The 20,503-nt window shown below is 40.3% G+C and overlaps 1 protein-coding gene across 3 annotated transcripts in view; it reads left to right on the top strand.

Moving 5' to 3' along the window:
- Window positions 1–20,503, top strand: part of csnk1db (casein kinase 1, delta b) — a 70,393-nt gene that overhangs the window by 35,957 nt on the left and 13,933 nt on the right. Inside the window, exons 3-9 of one of the 3 annotated variants that reach the window (XM_049563915.1) lie at window positions 12,603–12,751; window positions 13,776–14,004; window positions 14,174–14,344; window positions 14,485–14,633; window positions 18,035–18,203; window positions 18,721–18,860; window positions 19,360–19,425. In XM_049563915.1, coding sequence (XP_049419872.1) covers window positions 12,603–12,751; window positions 13,776–14,004; window positions 14,174–14,344; window positions 14,485–14,633; window positions 18,035–18,203; window positions 18,721–18,860; window positions 19,360–19,410 — 1,058 coding nt within the window. In that variant the 3' untranslated portion in view covers window positions 19,411–19,425. Of the gene's footprint in view, window positions 1–12,602; window positions 12,752–13,775; window positions 14,005–14,173; window positions 14,345–14,484; window positions 14,634–18,034; window positions 18,204–18,720; window positions 18,861–19,354; window positions 19,426–20,503 lie in introns of all 3 variants that reach the window. The other 2 variants (XM_049563917.1, XM_049563916.1) reach the window with 2 other exon arrangements.

The raw sequence follows: 20,503 nt of genomic DNA, 5'->3' as shown, positions 1-20,503 counted from the left end.
CAGGCACATTAATATTACACTAGCCTAAGCAAGGAGATATTAAAATAGTGATGGGAACAGTGATGAAGTGGTGGGTGATCGATTGATTTAGAGTTTCACCACCACGGTACTGGCCAGCTCCTGTTAAGATATAAACAGAATGAAAGCGGACAAGGTAATTACAGATATTAGGGCTGCTCGATTATGGAAAAAATCATAATCACGATTATTTTGGTCAATATTGAAATCACGATTATTTACACGATTATGTCTTTGAATTTGGAACAGCATTTATTGAACATGTTTGGAACAGCATTTATTGAACATGTTAAAAAACACTCTCCTGTTAAATATATAAAAATATCTTGTAATTTAGTAGCAGGGTCCGACGTTAAGGTTTTTTCCTACTTGCCCTGTCAGGCAAGTACTTCTCAAATCTACTTGCCCCATCTAAATTCTTACTTGCCCTGCTTAAGAGGTTCTTTTTCTGGCTGTGTGGTGCATATTTTTGCTCATAACTTATATCTTACGTCAGCAGAGATGATCAGCCAATGGAGGCAGCAGCACATAAAAAAGCAGCACACTGCAACTGGCCCCTCAGAGGACAGAAACAGGAGAGGAAATACACGATTACAGGCCTGGAATTAAGTCATTTTTAGGGCAAGGCCATTTTGGCCTTTGATAAATGCAAATTTATTGGGGCGTCATGGCCAGAATGTGGGGCACCAAGGCCAAAACAAATGGCGCAATAACAATATGTGCTAATTACATTGAATGAAGACAAAACAATATATGTGCTGAAAAACAGCACTGAGTTTATTAAAACTGGGCGTGCATGACTGGGGATATATCTCGTTTCTTGTTGTTTTGATTCATGTCCCTTATTTTTTAAGTCTTTGAAATCTCTTTATTCTTTTGTTATCTCCTAGTTATTAAGAAATTATTATTAGAAGAAGATTCTTTATTTTCCTTTCTCAGCACATAACATACATTGAAACGAAATTTGACCTCTGTATTTGACCCATCCTACTGTATACACTGGGAGCAGTGGGCAGCTGCAGTGCAGCATCCGGGGACCAACTCCAGTTCTTTGCCAATGCCAGTGGTCAGGGTCACTGACAGGTGTATTCCAAATATTTTATTTGCCTTTAAAAAATCCTCTTCCTTCATTTCATTAGACATTGTTTATTGTATTGTATTATATGTATTAATTCTCTACAGAATCTTGTATGTTCTTTAACCCTGTGGGGTCTAGGGGGTAATTGGCCGTTTTTGACTACTTTTCATTTTACCTTTAAATTTCACCTTAAAAAACTATTTACCTTGCCTTGTTTGGTATCATTCTTTTCAGCACAACCTCACCTGTGTGCCTTTACAGTTATTTTTTCATTTTGACATACTGTATTAACAAACTGGAACTAAAATCACACAAAAACATAAAATCCGAGTAGGAAAAAGTTAGATTTTTTACTGTGAAAACCACAAACATGTCTAACGAACCATTTTTGTAACTTAGAATAAAAATATAAATTAAAAGTAATATAAAAGTAAACTTCAAACACATATGTCCTAATTTAGCAAACAACAATGTTATACATAACTATTTACATTAAAATACAAGCAATGCCTCAGGCGTTTTTGGACAACTAGCCTACTTACAAAACAATCAGATGCCACACAAATTATTTGTCAAAGGGAAAAATGCCAGCACTCACAAATGTCCTTTTGGTAAATTTAATAAACCAACTTGGGTGGCAGTACCAGAAACACAGACGTTTTGACAGAAAGTCTTCTTCTGTCGAAACGTCTGTTTGTCACTGTTTTTGGTCGTGCACCTTTCTAGGGGATTTATTTTTAGAGTGCTTGCTTTTCTCCTACGTGTTTTTACACAAATTATTTGTGCCACTCTAAAAAACAGTTCCTGTCCACCACAACACACTACAGGAGGAGGACATAACAGTAGGACAACAGGAGGAGTGACACACACTGTGTGGCTCTGCTGCCTAAGCAAACGGAGATCCGGACCTGGTGGGCATGCCCTGCCACACCGTCCGCTCCTCTGTGCGGACCTCCGAGTACCGCTCAATGCGGTCGTTGGAGGCTCATTTTCCTCTCTCCTCTTCCAAAACACACTACACCACACACTAACTATACACTCCAAACACGCTAAACGTCACAAATCCCAACTCTATCTGTGATCGCGATCGCTGTCTCTCTCGCTGCAGTCTCTCTCGCTGCTGTCACTCCCACAACTTCCCCCTCTCCCCCAGCAACAAATGATGTGGGTTGCTATACAATTTTGTAATTGGTTTACGTGGTGCATTTTTCAACCAATAGGAAAGGGGTTGTCGTTTTGTTTTGTTTTTTTGTTTTTTGCTGTTGCCTTCAGCACTTTCGTCAGGCCGAACGGCCCGTTTTTACCGTTTCTTCCTGCATCAAACACGGATCAAACGTGACAACAATATTCAGGAAAATCATGGCGTTTATTATTTATTATAAGTCCGGTTTTATATGGCCTATCAAGACGATTTAAAAAGTGGTACAAAGTTTGAAGTTTGCACTTTCCACACAAAATGAAACAGAGACTCAGCGAGGCTGCGTGTTGCTGCTACGTCGTCTCAAATCGGTCACGTGATTTTGACACGCCGGCGCGGTTCTGGACCGCAGAGGGTTAATGTGTGTTCAATTTATTAAAAGAAAAAACAAAAAAACCTTTTGGTGAATCCTGCAGCAAAGTGAGCCCTCTTCCATAGAGATGATCTTTGCCTCCCAGTTTGTTCCTGGCTGCAGAGCAGAGTGAACCATCTTCCTTCTCAGAGGATCTTTGTCCCATCTCCGTGTACGCAGTGTAAACATCTTTCGCTGGCGATTTGACAGTCACTAGAAGCACATTATGACCCTTTGTAAAAGTTTCTGTGTGGTAACTGTGCTAACATGAGCTAACGTTAGCGGCTAAGGACTGAGAGGCTGTCCGGTAACGTTATGTGTGTGTGCATGTGTCTCGGAGTGTCAGTAACGTTATGTTAACTTAGCCGTAGCCTTGCTATGCTGTTTGTCATAAAAAACAAGGCATGCTACACTGGCCGTATGGGTAGCAGGGGCATTACGGCCACACACCGGGGACTCCTTGGCACTGGCCGTTTGGCCGTGGTATAATTCCTGCCCTGCAATTAGAAATAATAAAAATAAAAAATCCGAGTCGGTGCTGCTTGCCCAATCGGGCATGTCTGCGCAGGGACTGCTGGCCCGCCGGATATTTTTACTTGCCCCGGGCATTCGGGCAACCGTTAATGTCGGACCCTAAACTGTTGTAGGCTACTGCACTCAATCTTTTGAAAACAAGAAATAAATAAAATACAATAAGTGACAGATACTTCAATAAATTAAGTGGTTCTACCTTTTTTTATCAACCAAGCGACGCTGCTCAGCCTCACCCTCTGTCATCTTTACACGTGCTTAAATCACCAGCCTGGATCTCCACTGTCCACACACGCGGGGGCGGGGGCGTAGCAGTTGAGTTGTGCATGCGCATCTCAGAACGGAAACACCAAATAATCGTTTTTCCTCGATTATATGAATTTTGAGATTGTCTGGAGCCAAAATCGTAATCACGATTAAAATTCGATTAATTGAGCAGCCCTAACAGATATATAACTTGTCTTGAGAAATAGAAATTTACTGTAGGCTATGTGTCCGGGGTCCTTCACCTGGGGAACGAGTAACGTGACCACTAACTTGTCCCCAAATGAATGCATGTTTGGGCCCGGAGTTTCAACTGACAGAACCGGCACGGTGCAGGTTCCGAACCTAATTAAGTAGGCTACTTAGAACGGCATGAAAGACAATCTGATATTCTGTTTGTTGTTGGTTATTTCCTTAAAAACTACGACTTTATTCTCGTAATATTATGACTTTAATCTCGTTAAATTACGACTTTATTCTCGTAATATTATGACTTTTTCTCAGCTATGACTTTATTCTCGAAATATTACGACTTTAATCTCATAAGTTTTTGACTTTATTCTCGTAATATTAGGACTTTTTCTCTGTTATGACTTTATTCTTGAAATATTACGACTTTAATCTCATAATATTTTGACTTTATTTTCGTAATATGACTTTTTCTCAGTTATGACTTTATTCTCAAAATATTATGAGTTCTTTCTCGTAATATTTCGACTTAATTCTCGAAATCTCCGTTTTTTTTTTTGTTTGTTTTTTTGTTTTTTTTTTTGTCTTCAATGTGGCCCTAATACTCCGTCGTATTTATGTATGCCTTTTTTGCTCATTTATTTTAATACTGTACCTGAAGTTTGAGCAAAAAGGACATGTGATGTCACTGTTTTTGTTTGTTTGTTTGAGATGATTATTGAAAGGCTGGTTGTATCTTGGTTAAAATGTTCTAATAACGCAAAGATAGAAAATATTGCAACATCTTGTGTGCTGTAAACTGGTTTGAAAAAAATGAAATTGGAATCGGCCAAAATCGGAATCTGCCATCCAAACACTCTGCAAATCAGAAATCGGCCCAAAAAATTGTAATCGGTACAAGTCTAATATTTATGGCAATATATATAAGTGGCAATTAAAGCAACACAATGGAGGATTACGCTTTTTACCTCACGGGGTCCCCCTACAGATGATAAACGGTATTGTCTGTTACAACTGTCACAAAAATCTTAATGCTCGTGCATTTGTTGACAAGCCAACGATACCGGTGAACTTCCTGAAGCTGGATGTGTAATGTGTGATCATCATGTCTTCAGAACAGGTAAAGTAGCCTTATAGTATTTTGTACATACATGATTAGGCCGATATTTATTTATTCATTTTCGAAACTCAGAAATGAGTTGCTCTCTGCATGTCAGGGCTGACCTTCTTCATACTTTATCAGTACATGTGATCAGCATGTAGAAAGCCATATTTCAATCTGCTCTGTCCACAGTCTCTCATTCACCGCTATTATGATTTACGATCACGGTCGACACAAGCGCATCGCGTTCGCGGTGCTAACAGCAAACTGTTAATGACAAACTAAAATGAAAGCTGTCTGTATGTAGGCTAACACTTTATGTACCTGAGGCAGCTGACCTGCAGACAGTGAGTCTCTTAAGTAGAGGGTAACAGCAGTAACAGCGCTAGGGATGCACCGATCTGATATCTGGATCGAATATCGGCCCCAATATCATCAAAATAGATGGATGGGGTATCTGAAAATGCAACCTATACCTGAGGCAATTCTTTCCCTTTAAATCTATTGCGACGTGAGCTACGTCATGGAGTGAAGGAGAGAATCTGCTGTGTAGAGGTATTTCACACTATTTCAACTGCTGTTGCACAATTGTTTATTTTTGTTAAGAATAAATAGTTCATCATTGCATTCATCTGTTTCATTTTATCTTAGGAAAGAACTGTGTAGTCATCAATGCCTGATGACTCTAGTCTTTTCTGTTCTGCATGTAAAGGTATAGCTTTTAAGGTCAACCATGGAATTGGATATCGGCTCATACTCAAAGCCACAGCAACGGGATCGGTATCGAAACTGAAAAAGCTGGATCGGTGCATCTCTAAATAGCGCCAGGTCACCATCAGTCGGGCATCCCTCCTCCTCTTTCAGCTCTCAACAGCGTGTGAAAGCCGGGCCAATATTAATCCTTGTTCAAGCTCTTGTTTTATTGCTCCCCCGTTTTCTTTGTCTCCTTGGACAACACCTTCACCTTCTTCCTTTTCTTTGTTGCTTCAGCCATGACAACCACGTTTAACTTCGTTCACCTTGGTTCAGCTACACTACTCTAAAGAGAGGAGGGGGATATGACGTATGCTGTGAAGCAGCCAAATTTTGTAGTCTTTTTTTGTGTCCGGGTTCCTACCCGAACCCTGAAACTGCATAGTGCCAATGCAAGTGAAACAGACGCTCTCAAGCAATGACAGAGGTGACATCCAACCTATTGTGAGTTGATGTACCATCACAAGGATCTTGGATATATATTTTGAGGGCTCAAAAACTCCATTGTGTTGCTTTAAGTTACAAGGAAGTAATGTGTTTTCAAAAGTAATGAGCATTGTGTAATTTGTTTCTTTTCCCTTTTTTTTGAGTGATGACCCCAACACCTCTCACACCAAAATAATCTGGATTGATAAATAGTTCTACAGGTTAGGGCTGGGGCAATTCATCAACATAATCAACGTCCTCACTTACAGAAATACATCGATATGCAAAAGGTGTGTCGGCATGTTGCAATCACGTCACACCTGGGACACACTCCCTGCATGAGCAGCGCATGACAGCTACCTTGCTGAACTGATGCGACTTGTACGCCTGCTGTGTTCATACAGACAACGTTGTTGCTGCTACTGCTATTCCCACTATTAAAAGCCAGTAGTCACTCATTTATGGAGCCATGCAAGCCACTGCATGTCTACAAGATGGAGACAATGTGGCTTTGGTGACCTGTACCTGGTTAATGCATGGATTCTTCTGGAGAAGAAGCTGCAGCAAAAAAATCTCGCTCACAAATTGGAAATGACTTCTCACAGTAGTACAACTGCTTTGCACAGACACTGGAAGCGAAAGCAGCACGGAGCCCTTTGTTTAGATGACAGCTGATGGCACTGTCCTGCCGACTTTTTGGATTATCAACACCCAGAAAATCTTTCTGTTAGTAGTCACTTAAACTTTCTGCTAATGTTACACCATGTGTGACCTAATGTTGTGATTTGGCCGTTTCATATTTTCTGCATGCACACGTACGAAAATGACTTAAACCAACAGTAGTCTGTAAATGGTTTCAGTTACTTTCATGTCACGCTGATCCAAAATACATTTACCACTGATTATCTAAACTGCAATATCAACTATATTACTGATGAATTAAATCCATGTTATAAGCATTTTAAGTTCAAAGCCAAGTACTTAAAGGGCCAATGTGTAATATTTGTATAATTTTATTTTTTGTGTAATTTTATAATTTTATGTATAAAAGCATAATGTCTATATATATATATATATATATATATATATATATATATATATATATATATATATATATATATATATAGCTGGCAAGGGCCTTGCTTTAGAGAGGTCGCCATCTTGCGCTGCCATGTATGTACGGCAGACCGAGTGGACAGTCCAGCCAGCCAGAGAACGCGTTTCGCGTGTATAAATGAACCAACGAAGACAGCGGAAGGAAGGAAGAAGGAGTAGGAAACAGCAGTGTTAGTAGTTCGTCAATAGAGAGTAGTGAAAAGTTTCTTTAGTTATAAAGTTTGCGAATGGACCACACTTACCACGCAACAGGAGAGAATGAACCCGAACCGTCATCTGCGAGGAAAAGAAGACGCAGCTTCACTCCTTGTGATGCACTCTCTGCGGCGCTTTTCCTCCTGATGATATATCTCCCCAGCGATGGCAGCAGTAGCGAATCCCATTCTGTGCATTCAGCCTCTCTTCTCACCCGCTCAGCATCAAACACATGGAGTTCCTCATCTGTGTGCTCTGGCTCAAACAGGTATGGCTCTGGGTCTGTGTCTGCTACAAGAAACTCTTCAAAATCGCATTCAAAGTCGTCCAGTGCAGCTGCTATAGTCCGGAGATATTGCTAGGCTAAATAAACAGCTGAGCACTGTTTACCGGCTACGCTGTCAGTCAGTGTGCGGGCCAGAGATTGGCGGAGCAGAGAGGGGAGGGGGGTCCCCACTTAGTATCGTAAACGAGTATGTGTGTATTGTCATGAAGTGTGTCTGTTTCGCCAGAAGAGTCAGAGTTTGGGACGGAGTGGAGTGTTACCGGAGTTTCTGGAGTGCTCAAATAAACGGGCCTTTTTCCCGAACGCTCCTCTGGTCTCCTGCTCGTGAGGGATTCATTACAGTATCGTAACATGGTTTAGATTTCTAAATAAACATTCACCTCATCGCTAGATAGACCTACTCCTGAAAAACTCGTGCGCAAGGCTTTTTGTCCCTACGAGGCCACCGTCATTTACCCGATGGGAGGGGTGAGTGAGTGAGCCCTGCAATCTAGAATTTGACCACTGATGTCACTGTTTCCAACGGTTTTCAACCCATTTTACACACTGGCCCTTTAAGTTCTGATTTTCCAGTTCAGGGAAAGGACTATCATGATACATGGTGATTAAATTAATCCATGTGTCACAGTGGTTCTTTTGAATTTGATGTCCAGTATTTTTCTGATCAGACCCCTGGCAAATAGGGTCTGTTATCATTATTGTAAATAGTATTTTTTTTTTTATTATTATTATTTTTTCACAGCAGTGATGTTAATCCTAAAATAGGCAATTTTTGTCATTTATTTAAGAAAAGATATTTCAATATAATATTTAAATAAGTTTATAATATTTATTTTTAGGTAAATTAATTGTTATATTTATTGAGTAATGGAAAAATAATACAACAAATTAGATTAATTGACTGATCAAAATATTCATCAGTTGCAGCCCTACTACAGGTAAAAGCAGCACTCGAGTTGAGGGGGGATGGCATCCCCCTTGAAATAAAAACGGTCAAAATCATCGCCCTTCTTAAACTGCCATCCCCCCTTTCCATCCCTTGTGTCTTTTTTTGAATGAATGTGGTATTACTGCTATATCATATAACATTTAGTTTTACCTTTGGTTTTACGCATGTCGAGTAAAATACTGTGGGCAAGGGCACACATGCAAAGATATTTTTATATCATATCTCAGGGAACTGCACCATGGATGTTATGCCTGTGCCCTATAGAGAGTGCCTGAACAACGCATAGTGCGTCCAAATTCACACCAGTTCTTCTCTATGGATTTTCTCCACAACCGTGCGTCGTAGCTCAAGCACTTGTCGGTAGTCCAATGTTTTCATAGCGAAAAAAAAAAGATAAAGTTACACTAAAATTATGTATAACAAAGCTTTCATACAGCTTTGCACACACATCACTCTTGGATGGATTACTCACGAATACAGGCTTGCACAGAAATGCCACGAATATCACATGAAAGCGCAGGACCAGAGCTTTCCAATGATACCACACACATCACTGTGCTGTCATCCCATCACGCTATAAATACAGATCAATTGTCTACAAAATAAAAACCTGATAAATTTCTTTACAATCCATTATACAGATCTTGTTATCAGTCACTTTATATAGTGAGGAATAATATTATTACTATTTTTCTATTATCTTAGATGTAAGTATTGCATGTTTCTTTCAGATAAAACACATTTTTGAGTCAATGGAATTTCTTGCAATAATGAAAAAATACTGGCTATCATGTACGCCTGGCACAAACCACATGTTTTGGACAACTGTGAAGTGACAGAATGTCCCAGCATCATGGTTCTTATATTACCAGATTCCAGAGAGTCTCCCCTCTTCATATATGGCAGAATATGTCAACTTCCAACTTGCTATGGTGAGATACATGTAAAAATGTAAGAATTTAGTCATACAGATGTATAAATTCATAGAAAAATTAATATAAAATACAGGCGCATAGGACATGTGGTGATGGCAAATCTGGGTAGCCCAGATTGTCCTGAAAAAAACAAGATAGAGCATTGTGTATGTAGCCTTTATAATGACTGTGACATGAGCTTAAAAGTAAAGGCAGGAAAAATACCCTAAAAAGGCCTAGGGCCCAAAGGGTTAAACAGTGATATTAAAAGGAAGGTGAGAAATTATTTTCAGCCCCAAAACTATTTTATCTTCAGTGGGTTTTTTTTAATCCACACTTGAATGTTGGGCATTTTCAGGAAAATATGTAGTTTTCTTAAAAATCAACTGGAAGAGTAATGTCATGTGCTTGCATAAGATTTCTGCTCAGTCATTCTAACAAAACCGTAATGAGCTTGTTTTCTTCACATAGAGGATAACTATGGCCAGCAAGCAAGGGCAACAAATAATGAGAACAAAAAGTATGACTATGAAAATCTCTGGAAACTTTTATGAGATAGGGGAGAGTGGGGTAGGCAGCCATAGAATTGGTTCTATGCATTTTGTATTATTTGTATTTTTATATTTTAAGTTTCAATTTGCACTCCATGCCCTGAAGGTGGGAATTTTAACCTCCAATATTTGTATTTGTATCAATAAAGATCAACATTTTTTCCCAATTTCTTTTTCATTGTTTTCATGAAGGGGTTCTTGTTTAATTTATGATTTAATTAATCACAGTTAAAAATTAACCCTTAGATACCAGTTTTAATCATATACCACTAACTGCTTTTTTGAAAAATACACTATAATTCAATATTCTAAAATCAAAATTGACTTTGATTATTATTAGTATCATCGGTTGACCCAAGTAGAAGAAGAAGAAATGATTTTGCACTTGTCCTGTGCATTTGACCCTAACTATGTGAGAGCAGTGATGCTATGGCAGACCCTCCGCGCTGTCATCAGCACAAATTATGTCCCCATGTGATAAAATCCACCATCCTCCCTGATTTTTTTTTTTTGTTTGTTTTACAACTTGAGTACTGGGTAACAGGGATGCGAAAGCTAAATAAGTACTAATGTCACTTGAGGATATCAGCAGCTAAGGGTGAAAGGGTTAAAGTCCCAGTGAAAGGGAAATTAGTCTTTATCTTCTGTACTGTGACACATTTCCCAGTAAGACTGAATATTTGTGCTGCGTACAGTTACAAGAGGAATTTAAATCAAATTCTTTGCATTTGATTGGACTGCTAAAAATTGGGTGGGTTTAGAGTTCAGTGAAATGCAGAGCTACAGTGGACTGTTGGCTCCACATCTCCCTCAACTGGGACACGTCAGATCTGAAAATGGTGCACACTACAGTTACTGGGTTGACAAACATGTTTCCTTGAAACAGTGTAAAATGGTGTGCAGTGGGTTTTGAGATATGTTTTCTCTTGTTTGGTGGGTGTGTCAAAGGTGTTACCAAATCATCAGTAAATAAATCCAGCTGTATTATAATACAGTCCACTTGTATAACACTTAAGGGAGTTTTAACGCAGCACCATTTGTCGTTTAAAGGTTGAATGAGGGAGAGATGAATGAATGAATCTGACACATTGTTTTGGACATGACGACAAAGGTTTTGCCCCCTGATATCCAAATACACATCGCTTCCTGTCTCTCTCCACATTGCTCTGTTAGTTACAACCCACAAACAGTGAAGTGTGATTTGTGGCTCGGTAGTTGCCAAAAGACTGATTTGATTGGATGAACTTGTAAATGCCTCTGAGTCCAGGACAGTCATTAAATATTTAGAACCGTTTCACAGGAAGAGGAAGGATGGGGATTTTGATGTTAATACTATGGTACTGATTTAAAAAAAAAAACAAAAAAAAAAACCTTACTTAGCATATAACAAAAAAATAAATAAACAGGTAACATAGGGATACAAGGTTAAAACTGGGAAAACGTATTTTTCATTTTGCTGGCTCTCAAAGAGAGTTTAGCCTGTTTCAGCCCAGTCTTCAGTAAGTTAAATATATCATCAAGAGGTGTTTTTTTTTAGGGCTGTAGTCTCCTGGTCGACTAGTCGATTATTTGGTCACTATGCTCTCGTCCGACCAAATTCTCATTGGTCGAATAATCGCCTTGTTACTTTCATAAGGAGAAAAGTGCTACATCAACAGCTTTCCAGGATTAATCCATTATTTCCTGTGGCGGGGGGACAGGCTAAGTTACCTGTGAAAATGGGACTGTTTTCAAAACACCCCCATTGTTGACAGAAAGTTGAACTCGCCCACCCTCAGCTCAGCATTGTGGTGACGCAGACCTCCTGTCAGTTTCTGTAAGCTGAAACCATTTCCCTCAGTGGAAACAAAGCTTGTATTTACTTGTATTTCACAGATAAGAAACAATAAATTGTGAATACAGTAAGGCCTCCATTAAAATAGCATTTTAAGTCGTGTGTGATCTATCCTTAAGGGATTTATACTTAGGGATTTATCCTGGCTTCAAATGAGCAGAGGAAATCTCCGCTCGTCGCTAGGCTAATGTATATCATGTAAAATGCCATAGGCTGCCGCTAAAAATGTAAGCATGTTGTATTTGCTTGGAAAAAGTGTTTAGTATAAGACAGTTATTTTGTCGGTGAATGTTGTGAGTTGTAATGGAGCCAAATTATGTACCGTTACCTTTGTTACATGTTTGCTGTTGTCCCTGGTTTTACATGAGAAGAGGAAAAGATTATACAGTGTAAAATGCCATAGACTTGTGCTAATAACGTTAGCATGTTGTATTGGTGGGGGAAATGTGTCCAGATAAAGACAAGTGTTTGTCAGTTCTGCGATTTATAGTGAAGCTGATTTGCGTACTTGTGTTTGAAATTGTCTCTATTAAGCCATATTTAATGTGTGTTTTGAATCAACTATATAAATAAAATTTGATTTGAACAAACCTTTACAGCACTTAACACAAGTCCTCCACCACCGACTAGTGTTTTGGAGGTGTAACTGCAGAGTGACACAGACACACCACCGTAGAAGTAAAAACAACGTGCAGATTTGTTTTTACCACGATTAATCAATTAGTTGAAGATTATGTGCGACTTTAGTCGACCAAGATTTTCTTTGGTTGACTACAGCCCTAGTGTTATTGACTATGTTTTTGTGTCCTTGCCATCGTAATTGCATGTACTGTCGTGTTTTTGCAGTGGGCATTCCAACAATTAAGTGGTGTGGAGCAGAAGGTGACTACAATGTGATGGTGATGGAGCTGCTGGGGCCCAGCCTGGAGGATCTCTTCAACTTTTGCTCCCGCAAGTTCAGCTTGAAGACAGTCCTGCTGCTCGCTGATCAGATGGTAAGACTGCCTACTCAATTTAAACACACACACACACACACACACACACTCACTCACTCACTCACTCACTCACTCACTCACTCACTCACACACACACACACACACACACACACACACACACACACACACACACACACACACAAGTATCCTAGAATCCATGGACAGGAGGAGCCAGGGATATATACCAGCCCTGTTATTAGTGAATGGCCTGCTCTACCTCCTGAGCCACAGCCACCCCAAAACTTTGAACACTGTGAAAACAAAAGAATTGAAATGTTAATCATTACGAAAACATAATGAAGTGAAAATTGTTGTAGAATAGCTTGAAAATAAGCATTTAATGACACTTAGAGGGATAGTGCATCCAAAAATGAAAATTCAGCCATCATCTACTCACCCATATGCCGATGGAGGCTCAGGTCAAGGACATAAAAAGCTGTTTGGAAAAATGTCATTTGAACTCTTTGAACTGTTTTTAGCCTCATTGTAGCCTGTAGCTCTAACTGAACAGAGTTCAGATGACATTTTTCCAAACAACTTTTTATGTCGGGCCTACAGGACACTTGGATCACTACGGACAAGCAGTATGGAGATATTTTGTGGTTTCAGTTATGTGTTTTTGGACGTTTGAATCTGGGGCGCCGTAAGCCTCCATTAGGTGGAGTTGTGTTGCTAACCTCTCTCCCCTTGCATCTCCGCAAGTGTTGTGAGGACTCTAAAACTTCACCTGAGCCTCCATCAGCATATGGGTGAGTAGATAATGGCTGAATTTTCATTTTTGGGTGCACTATCCCTTTAATAGGCTCTAGTCCACATCACGGTCATCGAATTTAGTCAGCAAACTCGCAAAATTTGCCCTTGTCATCTCTCAAAATGTGACATGATTGTGGTGTACAGAGGGAGCTATTGGAGAAAAGTGTGTGTGGGGTTGTCAAACTGGTGGTCAGCTTTTAAGCCGGTGCTTGCTAAATGTCTTCTCATTAACATGGTGTAGTGACCAAATTTTTTTCGTTCTTCTCTTCAGATCAGTCGCATTGAGTACATTCACTCCAAGAACTTCATCCACAGAGATGTGAAGCCTGATAACTTCCTGATGGGACTGGGTAAAAAGGGCAACCTGGTCTACATTATCGACTTTGGCCTGGCTAAAAAATATCGTGATGCACGCACACACCAGCACATCCCCTACCGCGAGAATAAGAACCTGACTGGCACTGCACGCTACGCCTCAATCAACACACATCTGGGGATTGGTAAAATAGAAAAAAATAGATAAAAATCTCACACCTAATAACCCTGTCTGACATGTCACATTGCTGCATTTCTTAGACACTGAATTTAGTTGTATTTTCTACATTAGAGCAGTAGGGACACTTTTTTCTTCTCTTGATCTTTCTGCTTGTCTGTTGTCTTCCTTGACAGAGCAATCAAGGCGCGATGACCTGGAATCCTTGGGGTACGTTCTAATGTATTTTAATCTGGGCTCGTTGCCTTGGCAAGGCCTCAAGGCTGCGACCAAGAGGCAGAAGTATGAACGAATCAGTGAGAAGAAAATGTCCACCCCCATTGAGGTGCTTTGCAAGGGATACCCCTGTGAGTCTCAACTTATTTTGGGCTTTTTTAATTTTTAAATGATTGTAAAATGTTTTCATAAGTCTGTATTTACCAATAATAAACAGGAACAGTCAGTGACTCCCATCACCTGAGAAATACTTTCTCTATCTTTGTCACAGCTGAGTTTGCAACCTACCTGAATTTTTGTCGCTCCCTGCGCTTCGATGACAAGCCAGACTACTCCTACCTCCGGCAGCTCTTCAGGAACCTATTCCACAGACAGGGCTTCTCTTATGACTATGTATTTGACTGGAACATGCTCAAGTTTGTGAGTACCTATCATGATGTCTAAACTGTATGGGGTAAAAACATCAGCAACAGTACATACTAAAACGTTAAGTGTTTGTAGTAGGGCTGACCTTCGACTCCAGTTTTGGACATTCAAAGCTTCGGAGCTCAGAATGAATTTAATTCGAAGCATTCGACGATGGGGGGGGGGGGACGACTCCGCGGAGGTCGGCGCGGACTAAAAGCGAACGTCAGATTTTATGACCGCGTGGACTCCGCTCTGCGCACCAGTGTCATTGAAAAGACTGCTCGGCATGTATTTTTCACATCGCCATGACAGAAACGCGCAAGAATTGGGGGTAATGTAGTGTTTCACAGACATTTTTACAGGAAACTACAATGCGGAAGTGCGCTCGACTATGGAAGCCCGAATGACTGCGGACATTCCTTGCGGAGTCCGCTCTGCTTATAGTGCGCCCGAGTCTGTGAGCACCTTAAATTAAAACCCTCGGTGCACACTGCAGCACAATCAAACCGATGTGCAACTCAGAGCATCAGAAGTGTCTCTGACACCAGACTCAGAGCGGCTCTGAGTGCGCTCGTTGGGTTAGTGTTACGTTTAAGGCCTCCCCCCAAAAAAAACGGGAGTGCAGCTTCGATTTTTTTTTTTTTTTTTTTTTTGATTGAAGTATAAGGAATGATGTACCTCATGCTTTTGCATTTGATAATTTAAATGTGTCATACTTACACAGTGGTGGAAAAAAGTTTTCGGACACCCCATGCATTTGTGAAATATTGCATTAAGAATCACTCTTAGGTCTTCAAGTGCAATTTCTTTTAGTACAGTCACAGCCAAAATACTAAATAAATCCTAAAAAAAAAGCCATTAAAAACTTAAAATTGATTGGTTCTATAAAAATACATGAGAAATTTTGAGTATTGGGTCATTTTGGTACCAGTGATGAAGGTCGTTCTTTTTATTAAAAGACACAATTTTTGTTGCCAAGCTTTATGTCTACATAAAGCCAGCACATTTGAAAGTTCTTTAGACACAAAAATGGCTGAAACAAGGAACCTAACGCAGGAAACACGCCTGAAGATAAAGATTCTCAGCCAGGAAGGGTACAGCTGCCGCCAGATAGCCAGGAAGTGCAGATGCAGTCCTTCAGCAGTTGGCTACACTCTGCAGAAATACAGACCAACAGCTTGGAAGACAAACCAAGATCTGGGTCAAGGGTTTCTTCAGCAAGAAATGACCGCATCCTGATCCGCATGTGCAGGCAAAACCGCCAAATGACATCACAGGAGCTTCAGCAGCAGTGGTCAAACCAAACTGGTGTCCAGTGTTCCACCCGCACTGTACGTGGCCGACTTGTAGATCATGGCTTAAGGTCCTACAAGGCTATCAAGAAGCCCCTGATCAGTGAGAGACAGAGGTTAGCCCGACGTCGTTGGGCAGCCAGGAATTGGAAAAAGATTTTGTTGTCAGATGAGTCCACTTTCCAGCTTTATCTTCCTCCTACTAATGTGAGGGTACGCAGAAAGCCAGGCAAAGCATTATCTCCAGCATGTAGGCAGTATCATGGTTTGGGGATGCATGAGTGCTGCTGGTGTTGGTCATCTCACTGTCTGTGATGGCACATTGAACTCTACCAAGTATTGTACCATTCTCGAAACCCACATGCTCCCTTCTGCGCGTGCACTGTTCCGTTGAGGTAAAAACTGGATGTTTCAACAAGATAATGCCCCTTGCCACACATCCAAGGCCAGTAGAACTTGGCTGCAGGAGCACAGTATCCAGGTCTTAGAGTGGCCAGCTCAATCCCCGGACATGAGCCTGTCTGTTTCAAAGCATAAACCAAAGAATTTAGAAGAATTAAAAGCAGTAATTCAAGAAGAATGGGACAAGATTACCCCTCAACAGTGTCAAAGGCTCGTGGGGAACATGCCAGCCAGGATTAGAGCTCTACTACGTGCCAATGGCAGGACTACTAAATATTAATTTGATGATGTGATGGTTTATTTATTTTTTGTTCAGTTTTGAACACATTCTCTGTTATTTGTTGACTTTGATACCGACAATGTTGAGAACTGACATATTGAAACTATATATTGAAAAGAATTTAGTTTTGTTAGTTTTTCTTGTAAACAATAAACAAAAAAATATAATTTGTATTTGTTTGTATCTGTCTAATGCAGCCACACCTTTTGAAACACAAAAAAGATTTTTCCACAAATATTTCATGATAATATTTGAGATTGTGTAAAATTTTAAGGGAGTCCGAAAACTTTTTTCCACCACTGTATGTATGTCATACCAATCTTTGTTGTGCTTGAAAAGCCTTTGAAACAACATTTAAGCGTGTTTTTGTACCTGCGGGGCTCCAGACCCTGAATAGTCCCATTTGGCAACCATTGAGAACCAGTGTGTCATGCAAATATTATTAATATATGATTAGGAGAGCTGCTTGTTTCTAGCTCACAGTGAATAAATCATCATTAAAGGTGCAGTGGCAACAGTTAAGCTTTCTTCTAACATTAAACTGTTGACCAGAAGCTTCATGTTCACAACAAAAACATTAATTCTCCCAGCCCGAGACGAGCCAGGTGCTTCAAAATACAAGCAGTGCTTTGATTTATTTAATGTTAATAATACTTTATGTAACTTTAATATAACAGGACTTTATTCAACTTAATTATAAACATATTTCATTTACCTTTATTATTAAAGTACTTAAACTTTATTATGACAGTAGCTATTTTATTTAACTTTATTGTAATGGTAGATCGTTTAGTAATTTTGTATTTTATTAGTCTACAGTAGTTTAGAGGAGATTTCAAAATATTGACATATATTGCATATTGCGATTTATCCCAAAAAGTTTTGCAATATTTTTAATTCACATTGCCCAGCCCTAGGTGATCCCCTGACTTTTCCTCAAGTGCTAAGAACTGACATTTTTTCTTACTTTAACAACGACTGTTGGTAAAGATATCCATGTTGCCCAGAAGATGACTCCCTATGTTAGTGGTCCCCTGACTTTTCCTGTGAAATAGCTATTGAGACCAAAACTGTCGGGCATTTTAACATGGGGGTCTGTGGGGACTGACTTGCTTCTGGAGCCAGCCTCAAGTGGTCATTCAAAGAACTGCAATTTTTTGCACTTGTGTGTTTGCTGAGGCTGTTGCTTGAACATAACCATCAGCCCCAGCTGTACTTAATGCCCAGTAGCAAATGTTAGCATACTAACATGATAAACTTTGATTGTGAACATGGTAAACATTACACGTGCTTAACATCAGCATGTTAGTGTTGTCCCTGTGAGCATGTTAGCATGCTAATGTAAACAGTTATCTCAGAGTACACTCCCAGAGTTAGTGTAGCTGTAGACTCTTTGTCCAGTATTTTTTTTGTTGATTGTTTGTTATTGTTGTACACAGGGAGCCAATCGTGCAGCAGAGGAAGCAGAGAGAGAGCGCCGGGACCGGGAGGACAGGCTGAGGCATGGCAGAAACCCAGGCCCCAGGGGAATACCTGCTGCATCAGGAAGACCACGAGGAACCCAAGACGGAGCTCCTCCTACCCCATTAACACCAACCTCTCACACAGGTCAGTTCATCCCAGGCCCTTTGGATTTTACACCTGTCAGTAAGTGTAGCATGGTCCTCATACAAACACTGTAAAACCCATCAGTGTACTGTGAAATGCTGAATGATCTTAAGATTTCAAGGCTAGAATTAAGTGGTTTAATTGCTTTGTTCAGACTGACAGCAGTAACACAGTGGAAATGAGTTATAAGGTGTTTCATGATGGCAATAATAAGACCTGTGAGGCACCACATATTTCCTGATTTACAGTTGTCATTTCATATTTGTATTTAGATAATATAATTAATATGAATACAAAGTTGACAGCAATAATGCAGTTTACCTTATTTTGTTTCTTGAAAGGAAAAAACAGTAAGATGTGAAAAAATGTTTACGTATCATTGCACAAACTTAAGTAGTGAATCAAAAACAAGGCCTGTTTTGATGAAAAATGATGTAAATAGGAAAATGTTTATGAATTCTATCATCATATCCAGTCCCTACTGATGGTGGTCTTTGTTTTGGTCCCTGATCTCCAGCAAACACATCGCCTCGACAGGTGTCTGGAATGGAGCGTGAACGAAAGGTCAGCATGCGACTGCACCGCGGCGCTCCTGTCAACGTGTCATCCTCAGATCTAACAGGACGGCAGGACACTTCACGCATGTCCACCTCACAGGTATAAGATACCCCCAAAGACGCATATGCTTTGTTCTTATAGTGTTTCTCCAGCCATTAGCATCAGCAGAAAATAGCAATTCTGTAGATAGTTCCACAGGCTAGGCTTGAAGTAGAGGCCCTCTTCTGAATATGCAGGAAGAAGCTGTGCTTAAAGCTTTATTGTAACCATTAGCAGTTAGAATTACATTTTAAAGTTCATTAAACTTTGTCTTCATGGAGGTCTGTATCTGTTACCTCATAAAATCATTAGACATTAGTCTCTGATTACTGGAGAGTTTTTGTCCACATAATGTGAAGAGCTTTGCACAGGACTCAGATCCAGAGCAGCAAAAGAAAGTCTCAGTAGTCATCTGGTACAGCACACCAGCCTGGTATTTAATGTTAGAGAAAGGTGCTGTTATTCAGCCAGTTTTCTCCAGTTGTGTGGTTGGTGCAGGATGTGGGTTCTGACTTGACATATTGGGCCTTCTCTCTCCCTTCCCCCAACCTCAGAATAGTATTCCCTACGAGCATCACGCCAAGTAGACGCTCGCCACGTCCTTGTGTGACGGCGGCAACACTGGGTGAGTCCTGTCCCTAAAGCACCAGGGATGCATGGGTCCAAATTCCAGTTCTACACTGGGCTGACTTGTGTTCAGTCTTGGTTCCAGCATTTTTCACTTCCAGCCGAGTGTCTTCCATTTTATCTGAGCTGAATCTTCTAAATAGACAAGGGACACAAGATGAAAACATGGTGGGCATGAAATTAGATCAACAGCATTAACAGGTTCATGACAATAGACAAGTACTTGTAGCTGGAATCAGGGGTGAACATCTCATCAGATGCTCTGTGTTTCTAGTGAGCTGGACATCCAGTTTCTGAATGAGACTTGGCTTGAGCAACCAGTTATTGATGTCATATTAAACCATCACAGCCATAAGGTAGTGCATCCATTTAGCTGTTGATGACATCATAACTGCATTGTACCTGCCTAAGTCACATTGTCAGTCACCACCTATTTTCTTAGCAGGAGGGGGAAGTCCTCTGAGAACTGGAGTGGATAATGCATCGCAGTGCATCATAGCTTAAGAATGTAACTCCCTTATTGACTCCTCAAGGATTATGCAACGCCCTTTTAATCAGTTCTGTGCCTGTGTCTTGTTGCTTGCACTGTTGGTGTGATGCCTAGATGGCAGGCCTACAGCTATAGCACACAGAAGGAATTTACCTACCTACAACCCCCCCCCCCCCCCAGCCGTGCTTGGTGCAGTCCAGTGTTATTTCACCTGCAGATTTCTGCCTCCCTGGTCTTTTACACTGAACACCTGCATGATATGAAGCTACTCATTTGCAAGTCAGCGTTTAGCTTTGTCATGGCTGTGGCTGAAAGCATGTTATAAGGTGTTGGGGGTGGGGGTTAAAAGAAAAACAAGTCTGTCTCAAATAAGTCAAATCAGTCCATGTTTCTTTTTTCAGTTGTTCAAAAAGACAATGAACAGACTGTTTGCTCAATGTGTCACATAGGATACATTCTTGCAGTTGCATGAGTTGTAGGTTTGACAAAGATACCCAGTTGATTTGTCTAACTGCTGAATCCCCATATAGGTATTTTCCACCAAAGAAACATAATAACCCATAACTTAAGGTATAGCATTTTTCGC

Source organism: Epinephelus fuscoguttatus, linkage group LG20, assembly GCF_011397635.1.
Source record: "Epinephelus fuscoguttatus linkage group LG20, E.fuscoguttatus.final_Chr_v1".
NCBI lineage: Eukaryota > Metazoa > Chordata > Actinopteri > Perciformes > Serranidae > Epinephelus > Epinephelus fuscoguttatus.
Note: the sequence above shows the minus strand (reverse complement) of the source record. Positions and strands in the feature narration are given on the sequence as shown.